Source organism: Magallana gigas, chromosome 7, assembly GCF_963853765.1.
Source record: "Magallana gigas chromosome 7, xbMagGiga1.1, whole genome shotgun sequence".
NCBI classification, from domain to species: domain Eukaryota; kingdom Metazoa; phylum Mollusca; class Bivalvia; order Ostreida; family Ostreidae; genus Magallana; species Magallana gigas.
In genome coordinates, this window is record NC_088859.1 from 48,440,455 (window position 1) to 48,451,637 (window position 11,183).

General features: G+C 35.0%; 1 protein-coding gene across 1 annotated transcript; it reads left to right on the forward strand.

Annotated features, from left to right (window-relative positions):
- Positions 1-1,144: 1,144 nt before the first annotated feature.
- Positions 1,145-6,931, forward strand: LOC105331818 (vacuolar fusion protein CCZ1 homolog). Its single transcript, XM_066066042.1, has 13 exons — positions 1,145-1,247; positions 2,082-2,204; positions 2,340-2,437; positions 2,552-2,642; positions 2,782-2,904; positions 3,493-3,582; positions 3,700-3,875; positions 4,980-5,129; positions 5,211-5,356; positions 5,442-5,556; positions 5,702-5,851; positions 6,548-6,675; positions 6,761-6,931. Exons 2-13 carry the CDS (start codon positions 2,130-2,132, stop codon positions 6,814-6,816), a joined length of 1,398 nt encoding a protein of 465 aa, XP_065922114.1. The 5' UTR covers positions 1,145-1,247; positions 2,082-2,129; the 3' UTR covers positions 6,817-6,931.
- The last annotated feature ends 4,252 nt before the right edge of the window (positions 6,932-11,183 follow it).

Genomic DNA, 11,183 nt, shown 5'->3' on the forward strand with positions numbered 1-11,183 from the left:
CAAAGTCTGAAGGAAAAACTAAGAGTGTTGAAAGGGGATATAAAATTCTTTAGGTTACCTTATGGTGTCCACTCTTACCAAAACAAAAAAAATGTCCATCATGAAACACACTGTCAACACCTTGAGCGGCACCGTAGCGACACAGCAGTGGGACAGTGAAATACTAATAAAAAATCTGTGAATTGGGTATTGAGACACATTTTATGCACTACATGAATATGAATTTTAAATTCACAATCACAAGCTCACTTATTAAAATGATAAAGTGATTTTTCTATCCACAACCCCTCCCCCCTCCCCCCCCCCCCATATGAAATTTCCACGAAAAAAGTGGCAACTGCAACTGGGAAAAGTCCGAGCTTGGCCACATTTTTTGTGTTAGTTGGTTTATCTTTGATACATGTTATAAGATTCCATATATAGCATTTAAACCCTCTATTGTGTCAGTTTGTTTTAGTAATTCAAAGTTTTTTCGCCCCCCCCCCTTTTTGCAAAGTTAGTCTTAACCATTAGGTACATAGCATCAGGGATCGAGGGTCCAGCTCCCCCCACTTTTCTCGCAGCAAACATAATTGTTTCTAAATTTGCCTTTAAAAGGTATGCCCCCCCCCCCTCCACGGATTAGGAATTTCATGATTTGGAGAGAAAAAAAAATTCTGGTAGCTAAGATTCTGGTATACCCCCCCCCCCCCCCCCCCCCACACACACACACAGACATTAGGATTTTCATGATTTTGGAATTAGTTTTTTTTTGCTATGCATGATAGAGGTTAAGCCAAGAAATGAAGAACGCGTCGAAGCCAAGAAATGAAGAAAGCGTCGGTAGCGATCTCCGACGGTACGGTGCAAGCTGTTATATAGTTGCAAAGTTACTGGAGTGGGATAAAAATCAGTAAATAACACGTTAGAGGAGAAAAATAGAAATGGGGAGGGGTCCACAGGTGTATGTTACTCGACATCATTACAAAATGTGCATCAGGATCGATTTAGTTTCTTCAGAGACAGAAATATTATTAATGTCTCTGGTTTCTGGTTTTGTTCTTTCCTTTTCTTATCAGAAAAAAACATTGAGTCTTTCCACAGAAATTAATGTGACATTACCGTGACTCGAATAGTTTGTAGATTGAGTTAACATTAGTCTACGATAAAAACAAAAGTGAAAATAGGAATTTCCGGTGGATCAGAGTTCGATACAAACCAAATACACTTAAAAACTTTACTGTGGATAAATCAAGCTTATTGCCAATGTTAGTCTCTCAGATATTGATTCGATACTTACAAATGATTATATCTTAACTATGCTAAACAAATTATCTGTTTCCTTTTGCACTAAAAGTTTGTTTTGAACTGTTTATATGCAACAGGTGTATTAGAAAAATTGCAGCAATATGACGTATGAGCTTAAGGTACTTCACTACACCGAGATTTATACTTTTTAAGACACTACGTCACAAGATGGCGATTTAAATGTTTGTATCAATTGGCTCAGATGTATATCGTAATAGCTCAGTGTGAACCGCAGGTCGTGAGTTCGAATCCGCCTGGGGCTTTTGTTCATGTTTACTGAATGAAATTTTTGAAAATATCATTTTTTATCTAAAATTGCACATTTTTTCGCCTATTTGACAAATATACATCTTATCCATCATGCTATCTATCATAATCAAGTAATTTTCTGCTGATTTGAGAAACTATTTCAAGGTGTAGTGAGGAACCTTAAATGTTTAAATAAATTAGCAAAATTTCTAGCAAAAATGATTGACATTGTATAAATCTACAATTTAAGATAAGAAAATTACAAGGTAATATATATATATATATATATGAGAGAATGGATTGTTATATTTGATAATCAGAAACTAAAACAGTTAAAAAAAACAACTCGTGTAATACTTAAGATGTTGCATTGATTTGTATTTAATTTAAGATAAGAAAATTACAAGGTAATATATATATATATATATATATATATATATATGAGAGAATGGATTGTTATATTTGATAATCAGAAACTAAAACAGTTAAAAAAAACAACTCGTGTAATACTTAAGATGTTGCATTGATTTGTATTTAATTTGAAGATGATGTGAAATTTCCCCAACGTAAAGTAATGTAGCTGAGGATTTGCAATGGGGACCAAGGGCGGGATTTCTTTGGCCAGCTTCTGTGTTTTTAATCCAACATATGGACCAAGGGAAGGAGAGGTACTTATTTGTACATACATATTTCATCAGATTTTCATTTGGAAAAACATTGAGTTGAATGAAGATAAGCACTTATAATGTAGGTATATATGCATTGTTTTATTTGTTAAGATAGCGTTCATTATTTTTCTGCAGGAGCACAAGAAGATTGTATTTTTTTATCCCAAAGAGACAGACATAGACACCCAGATAAAACACATTGGTCTCTGTGAGGCTATAGTCAGATTCACAGAGTATGTTACCCATTTAAAAACAGAACTCTAAGCTTTCTTTATTCAAATAAAAATGATTTCATCTGTAAATTGAACACATTTTGATATCTACAGACATGCTTCTCTATATTACAGAACATTTTCTAACAAGCCATGCCAAAGTCTCCACACAACCAAGAGAAGACAACTCTTTTTGGAAGCAGAAAAGGATTTCTGGATGATTATGGTAAATTTCTGGATTTTACCTTTTAGAATACAATTGTTAGTTCAATTGTTAGGTAAAGAAATTCTAAAACCAATACTTAAACCATATGTAACAGCTTTTAAGAAACGTTCAAAAACGATTTATAGTTTTGACTTTTTAGACAGTTACAATTCCCTTCACGGAGAAGACAAAGGATGGACAGTCTGTGCTTGAGTACCATGAAGAGGAGGTACAGGATCGTGTATATGAGGCCATTCTACAACAAGCCTACAGGATGTTTCAGGTATGAGGCCATTCTACAAATAGCTTACAGGATGTTTCATGTATGAGGCCATCCTACAACAAGCATATACTGTAGAATCATTGAATTTCTTGAGGGCCAATTTTCGTGGTTTGTGGGGATGCAATTTTTGGATGCGTCGGTTTTCAGTTTCAGTAGGTAAACTAAATCTTTCAAAATCAGTCATTGTTGAGGATGTAAATATATATGTAAGGGCTACCCACAAATACTGCAAAAATTGAGCCCGACAAATTCTAATGATTTCACAGCAAGATGTTTCAGGTATGGGACAATCCTAAAATAAGCCTGTAAGATGTTTAGATAAGAAGTCCAACAACAAGCCTACAGGATGGTTCAGGACAAGGCCATCCTACTACAATCCTATAGGATGTTTCAGACATTCAGATTGTTTATATGCCTGATTTACATGTATATATTAAAATTGTCCACATTTGATCTTTCAACAAGTAATGTGGTCACATCCAGAGTAATTCATATATATGTGTTGAAATATTAAAGTTATTAATAATAAAGTATGTGACCTGATATGAGGTATATATGTGTAAACTGACATTTTGAATCTGGTTTCAGTTATTTAATGGGACATTTGCCTCCATATTGGAAAGAACAGGAAATAATGTTAAAGTTTTACAACAGAGACTGGAGCATTTTTATGTTAGAGTAAGTGTAAATAACTATCCATTCTTAGCATTAAAAACATGATGTTGAATCATGATAACTTCATGAATTTGTATTGCTTGTTATCAAGATACTACAAGTAGTATTGCTTGTGTTAAGTTTTTACAGACTCTGCGATTGCCACAAGGGGATATTTTGGACATTTTTTCTGGGATCCACTTCATGCCATTAGATAAGAACACCTACCTCCATGTGCAGTGTTTCATCAACCTGTTGGAGGCTTCATTCTCTAGCATCAAATACACAGCTTTCCTCTACAATGACCAGCTGGTCTGGTATGTTGCAATAATCATCTGGTAGATTTTTATCTCACCTGAGCCAAAGTCAAGTGATAGCTCCCCTGAGCCAAAGGCTCAAGTGAGCTTTTCTGATCAAAATTTGCCTGCTGCTGTTGTTGTCGTCGTTTTCTTCATAAACTTCACATTTTCACCTTCATCTCCAGAATCACTGGCCTAATTTCAACCAAGGATTTCAAGTTTGTTCAAATGAAGGGCCAGATCCCCTTCAAAGGGGAGACAACAAGGAAAGAGTGAAAATAGGGTAAAGAGTTTTAAAAATGTTTTTCAGAACCACTGGGCCAATTTCAACCAAACTTGGCACAAAGCATCCTATGGGGAAGGGTTTCAAGTTTGTTCAAATGAAGGGCCAGTTCCCCTTCAAAGGGGAGACAACATGGAAAGAGTAAAAATAGGGTTGGGAGTTTTAAAAATCTTTTTCTCCAGAACCACTGGGCCAATTTCAACCAAATTTGGCACAAAACATTCTTGGAGGAAGGACTTTAAAGTTTGTTCATATGAAGAGCTAGTTCACATTCAAAGGAGAGATAATTAGGAAAGAGTGAAAATAGGGTTGTGTGTTTGAAAAATCTTCTCCAGAATCATTAAGCCATTTCAACCAAACTTTGAATTTTTTTTTACACTCGAGTCAAATTAAGGTCGGGATCAAAATCAAGTTCATTTGCTGAATTTCAAGTCTTTTAATGCACTATAGTCAAAGGCTTTCTTAACTGAATTAGCAAAGCTGCACGTTTTTTTTTAAAAATCTTAATGCTGCCTGATTTGACAAAAATCATTTTTTTTTAACATACCGGTTCATATAACTAAATATCCAGGAATACAATAAATATATACATAAGTGACCTAAAGAATTGTCTCTTGGGGAGCAATGTTGTCCTTTGGCCTCTTGTACTCCATTTACCCAGTATTTAGTATTTTGATGTAAAATCTTGAAAAATAGAAAAATTTGTAGTTAGCTTTAGTTTGAACTTAAAATTGATGTGTTTATATCATCAAAAGACTGTATAACTCTCTGATTATTAACCAAAGGTTGTGCAAGCCATTTGACCCTGACCAAGACCTAATTTTTTTTATGATGTGTAGGAGTGGTCTAGATCAGGAGGATATGAGGATTATCTATAAATACCTGATCACCAGTTTATTTCCGTCCTATCAAGAACAAGAACTCCAGTCTACAAACTCCGTGTCCCCCTCCAGAAACTCGGCAGCACCTGGGGATGTGCATTATGGAAAGTAAGGGAGATAATGGCTTTCTTTGACCAAATGATTGTACACATACAAATATTGGCACCTTAATCTCTGGTTTTATTTTAGGTTTATCACGGGACCACCTGACATACGAAATGAGAAGAATTTGGGCAAAGTTCCACGCGTGTACATAAACACAGAATGCTGTAATGAGGAGTGCTTTCTTCTGGTGTATAGAGCACACAATGCCAGTGTCTGCATGTTTCTTCCTGGTAAGTTTGCTTAATGCCAGTATACTGTAATAGTACAGAAATGGAGTTGTGTTTCCTGTTTACTCTAGACCTTTTCCCTTATCAGCTGCCTGCAAGATCAATTTTGAGCTCTGTCACAAACTTGATAGTTTCCTTGGACCGCGGTTGTCGCAGTTGGCCTCTGAAATTGGTGAACAATTCTCCAAGAAAGCGGCCTCAGGGTATGTGCAGTAAATTTAAATGCGACAAAAATCTAAGTTGCATTAATTCATTCCAAAACTCATTTAAAAAACATTATAAATCAATTATAGGTACTTTGTTTTTAATAGTGGAAATGAATTCAATTGCCATGTTCTTTGTCAATAGAGCAGATACAGCGTATCGATTTATTTACTTCAACCATATGAACCTGGCTCAGAAGACGACGGTTCACTCGGACATGAGGAAGACGGGTAGTAACAACATTCCACCAGAAACTCTCAAACTACTGACAGACATTAGCTCCGATATGTCCAAGTATGACTTGTAGTTTCTTTTTTAACAATTTATAAGGCATCGGGGGCATGCAGTCGAGACCAAGGGTGAAAATTCTCCAAATTCAATGATGAATGTAAGATGTAATATTGTCCTCTAATAGAATTAGTATGAAATTGTACCCGATTCATATCAATAACTCTGGCCTCCTTTTCCTGGTCCATGTACAACAGCATTGTAGGCCTGTATAGCAGAGTGGGTGTTCAGTTGTGTTGTAGTCATAGGAAATTGTAGCAAGCTCTTGCTAGTACCAGCAGCTCAGCTGAACAGGCACTATAGGCACACAAAACTGACCCCAGCTCACTCTTGATCTAATTCTCACATTTACAGAACATATATATGTTAAATCTTTGAATGGAAATTAAAAAAAAGCATGTCAAATTTTTACAAATGAACCTACCAGTACAATTTGATTACTATATCCAACGGAATTTACAAATATTAATTCTTTAAAAGTAATACAAGTAAATAGTTGTACAAGTTCAGTGCATTGTTGTTCAGTTCATAAAACTAAAGATTTATGACAAAGTTGTAAGTTCCTTTGTAAAAAAAAAAAAAGAAGCAATCCTGACCTTTGATGATCAATGGTTATGGTTGTACGGATGTACGTAAATTGACCTGGGTTGCAGCCTTTCAATGTTAACATATGTTCATGATTTAATCAAAAACTGGTTGCAGGAGCCCAGAGGATGGGGAGATCATTGTGAAGACGTCCACGGATAATTGGGTGGTGGGAAAGAAGTCGGATCACCGCGAGTTCTTTGTGGTCATCAATCAAAAGAATGCCAATCTCATAGAAATCAATGGTAAACCCACAACTTGTCATTCCACACCAGTTGTATTTAGAAAACAATATGTGTTATATCTCTAATCTTTTCATTCATATTTCAGAGGAAGTCAAAAGACTATGCGCCTCTAATTTTACCAGTATATTTTTCCTGGATTGACGATGCAAGGCTTTAGTGTTTTTATCTTTGTTTGTGCAATAAAACTCTCTTCTTTAAATATGAGTCCTAAGTATAATGTTTTATATCAATAAATTATTTTATTTAAATGAAGAAATGAATTTGTGTTTATATGCAACAGTAGTGCAAGGGTTTAAATGGTCCATGGAATGACATGCAACACTCAAAATAACACACAGCAAGTTGTTTAATATATCAATACAATATTACAAATTATTAAGATGAAGTGAAGAAAACTAATGGGGGGGGGGGGGGGGGGGGGCTAGTATGCCTTTGACTGCAACTTCTCAGTATTTCAATCTTTTCAAGGTTAATTTAGGAACAATTATGTTTCCTGCGAGAAAATTTTTGTGTGTGTGGGGGGGGGGGGGTATAAAAACCCTCTATGATGCTATGTGCCTAATGGTCTAACTTTGCAAAAAAAGTGGGGGGGGGGGGGGGCTAAGCCCCCCTGGTTCCGACGCCTATGCATATCATATTATTAGTCTCCTACTGGTCATAAAACTAACTCCAGAACGTAAAAAGTTAAAACCATGTCAGTTTTCATGTTTCAGTTCCAGTCAAAACTAGAAAACTGACCAGTCAGGAAGGGCAATATATAGGATCTCATGATTTGTAGTTGGATATGATTTTCATCCAACAATTAAAGTGTTAAACTGAGGGGTAAAAATATAAGGGTGCAGCTCATGGAATGAGAGTTTAATTTGATTACATTTAAAAAAATATATATAAAAATTATAAGTAACAACTGTATTTTTAATAAATTTCAAGATAATTCCTGAATGTCCAAAAACTCTAAATAGTACATGCGCGGATCTAGAGGGGGGGTCGGGGGGGTCCCGACCCCCCCTGGAAAATGAAAATTTATTAAATTTACATAGTAAAATTATCGCGAAAATATGCCTCGGACCCCCCCTGGCAAACACAATTATCCTTCGGACCCCCCCTGGAAAAATTTTCTGGATCCGCGCATGTAGTAACCTTGTATCTGCATAAAACAGGGATAACCTCATGTCTTATAAAAAAAACTAAATGTGTATTTAAAAAAGATTTAAACAGGTGTTTTATAAAATGCAAGCCTTCAGTGAATGCAAATACATTGTATCACCCAGGGTTGACCTCAACTTCAAAACAAACATCAGTTGCAGAAAGGTGTTCATTAATCTTCATATGACAGATAAAGATAAGCCTCTAAATTTTCTGCAGCAGGCAAAATAATTAATCCCAGGGGGTTAATTGTTCTGCTCTCTCATCCTTTTCTTCTAAATTTACAATAAGATTTTTTTTTCCAGAAATGACAGAATGGGGTTATTATCTGATTACCTGTTAAAATTAACAGCATTAAGGCAGAAACAAATAAAATAATTAAAAAATAAAATAGTGAAAAAGGATATCTTAATATATATCTTGATTTTAGAATTCAATAAAATTATCATAAATCATTGTGTACGGTATTTAAACCAAAATAAAGTACGAATATTATATTTTAATTCCATATTTCAAAGAATGTACACAATACAACACATCATTCAAAATTGACCTTAACTTCAAAACCAAGTTCATTTGCAGACACAGGCAGTGCAGTAATTAATCTCAATGTGACGTGACAGATAAAGATAAAGCTTAGGATTTTCTTCCTGTGGAAGGTTAATTAATCCCAAAGGACAAATATTGCACAGCCTTCCAAGTATACAATGGTAGCATTCTCAGCAGTTATCTCTCTTTGCCCATTCATTCTTATGCATAGTTAATTTTAAGGAATCTACCCCACCACCCCAGTTCCAAACCAGAAGACATAGAGAACCAAACTTAGCATCAAAATATGTATTTCTGCCTACTGAACTACCATACCAATTTGAACTTGATTGGGCAACCATAAAAAAAGTTATTAGAAAAAAACAGAAAATTTGTGGACGGAATTGACAGACGGACAGACAGACAGACAGAGTGATTACTATAGGGCACCCACAAATCCTTGCGGGGCCTTAATGATGTGAATTACCTTAAATGTTTATTTCAAAGACCTCCATGTGGCTGTTTGAAGGAACCCCCCCCCCCCCCCAACACATTTCCACTGAACGTTTTTACGTATCAAAATGAGTATTAAATTGCCCTTAAAATTTTAAGGAATATATTTTACATTATACAGTAAATTTTTTATTAAATTGTGTGATCTAAAAATGCCCCTAAATGCTACGATCCTATTAAATGCATATGAATTTACACATAAAAAGATCCCCAACTCCATGTGAAAACCAGTTTAAACTGGTTTGAGAAAACAGCTGTTATTGCTGTCACTAATTTATTCCTGATGTAATCTTCAAGTTTTACTGGTTCATCTTGTAAATATGGTTTTGATTTCATCAGATAGAGAATATAAATATAAGCATTAAATGGTTTGACATCGTCGTGTCAATAATTGCGGCTATTTGTACTTTGTGGATTGGAAAGGAATCAGTTAAGAGGCGCCCAATATGAAAGAAACGTGTAATGATGTGCAAAGCAATAAAAAGCATACTTTAATATACAGTGCATTCACACATAAAAATTTGAAAAATGTTCTGCCATGTACAGTAGGTTTAATTGAAATGTTTTTCTTTTAATTTGTTTCTCCGTCAGGCACCTCTTACCCCGATTCCTTTTCGTATCGCACAGTACAAATAGCCACAACTGCTGACAGTTGAGCAGACAAATTACCACATTGCATTAATCAATCTGTCTACTCATTGAGGGCAGTTATTGATGCGATGTCAAAAATAAATCATTCAATGCTATATAATATTGATTCAAAGATATTTTATAAATTAGTGAACTGTATTAAATATTCAACGAAAAATATCTGCATGACATTCCAATCAGTAGCCTGTGATCAACTGACACATGTAAACTCTACATGTACTATTCACAAAGCTGATGAGGTTACATGGAACAGCAATCTTAATGATCCAGATTGTCTCTCTATAGGACAAACCATCAGAGGGCCATTAGTAGACAAGAGAAAAGCTGTCAATGTGACAGCAAACCGGGTTTTCTTTTATGTGAACTGTATCCATAATCCTATCAACACGTATCCAGTGAAATGGAGTACCCTATATGCAACATTTTGCCAAAAAATGACTAAGTTCAAAAGGTAGTATTTTTTTCATAAATTTTCGGAAATCAAAATCCTAGCAATATGCACACCTCTGATATATGTACAATTGATCTGCAAAAGAACAACTTCCTATCTTGAGAACTGTAGGAGGAGTTATCCGTACAATGAGGGTGCCCTATATGCAATATTTTGCCAAAAAATGACTAAGTTCAAAAGCTAGTATTTTTTTCATAAATTATCAGAAATCAAAATCCTAGCAATATGCACACCTCTGATATATGTACAATTGATCTGCAAAAGAACAACTTCCTATCTTAAAAACTGTAGGAGGAGTTATCCGTACAGTGAGGGTACCCTATATGCAATATTTTGCCAAAACATGACTAAGTTCAAAAGCTGGTATTTTTTTCATAAATTATCAGAAATCAAAATCCTAGCAATATGCACACCTCTGATATATGTACAATTGATCTGCAAAAGAACAACTTCCTATCTTGAGAACTGTAGGAGGAGTTATCCGTACAATGAGGGTGCCCTATATGCAATATTTTGCCAAAAAATGACTAAGTTCAAAAGCTAGTATTTTTTTCATAAATTATCAGAAATCAAAATCCTAGCAATATGCACACCTCTGATATATGTACAATTGATCTGCAAAAGAACAACTTCCTATCTTAAAAACTGTAGGAGGAGTTATCCGTACAGTGAGGGTACCCTATATGCAATATTTTGCCAAAACATGACTAAGTTCAAAAGCTGGTATTTTTTTCATAAATTATCAGAAATCAAAATCCTAGCAATATGCACACCTCTGATATATGTACAATTGATCTGCAAAAGAACAACTTCCTATCTTGAGAACTGTACGAGGAGTTATCCGTACAATGAGGGTACCTATATGCAATATTTTGCCAAAAAATGACTAAGTTCAAAAGCTGGTATTTTTTTCATAAATTATCAGAAATCAAAATCCTAGCAATATGCACACCTCTGATATATGTACAATTGATCTGCAAAAGAACAACTTCCTATCTTAAAAACTGTAGGAGGAGTTTTCCGTACAATGAGGGTACCCTATATGCAAAATTTTGCCAAAAAATGACTAAGTTCAAAAGCTGGTATTTTTTCGATAAATTATCGGAAATCAAAATCCTAGCAATATGCACACCTCTGATATATGTACAATTGATCTGCAAAAGAACAACTTCCTATCTTGAAAACTGTAGGAGGAGTTATCCGTACAATGAGGGTACCC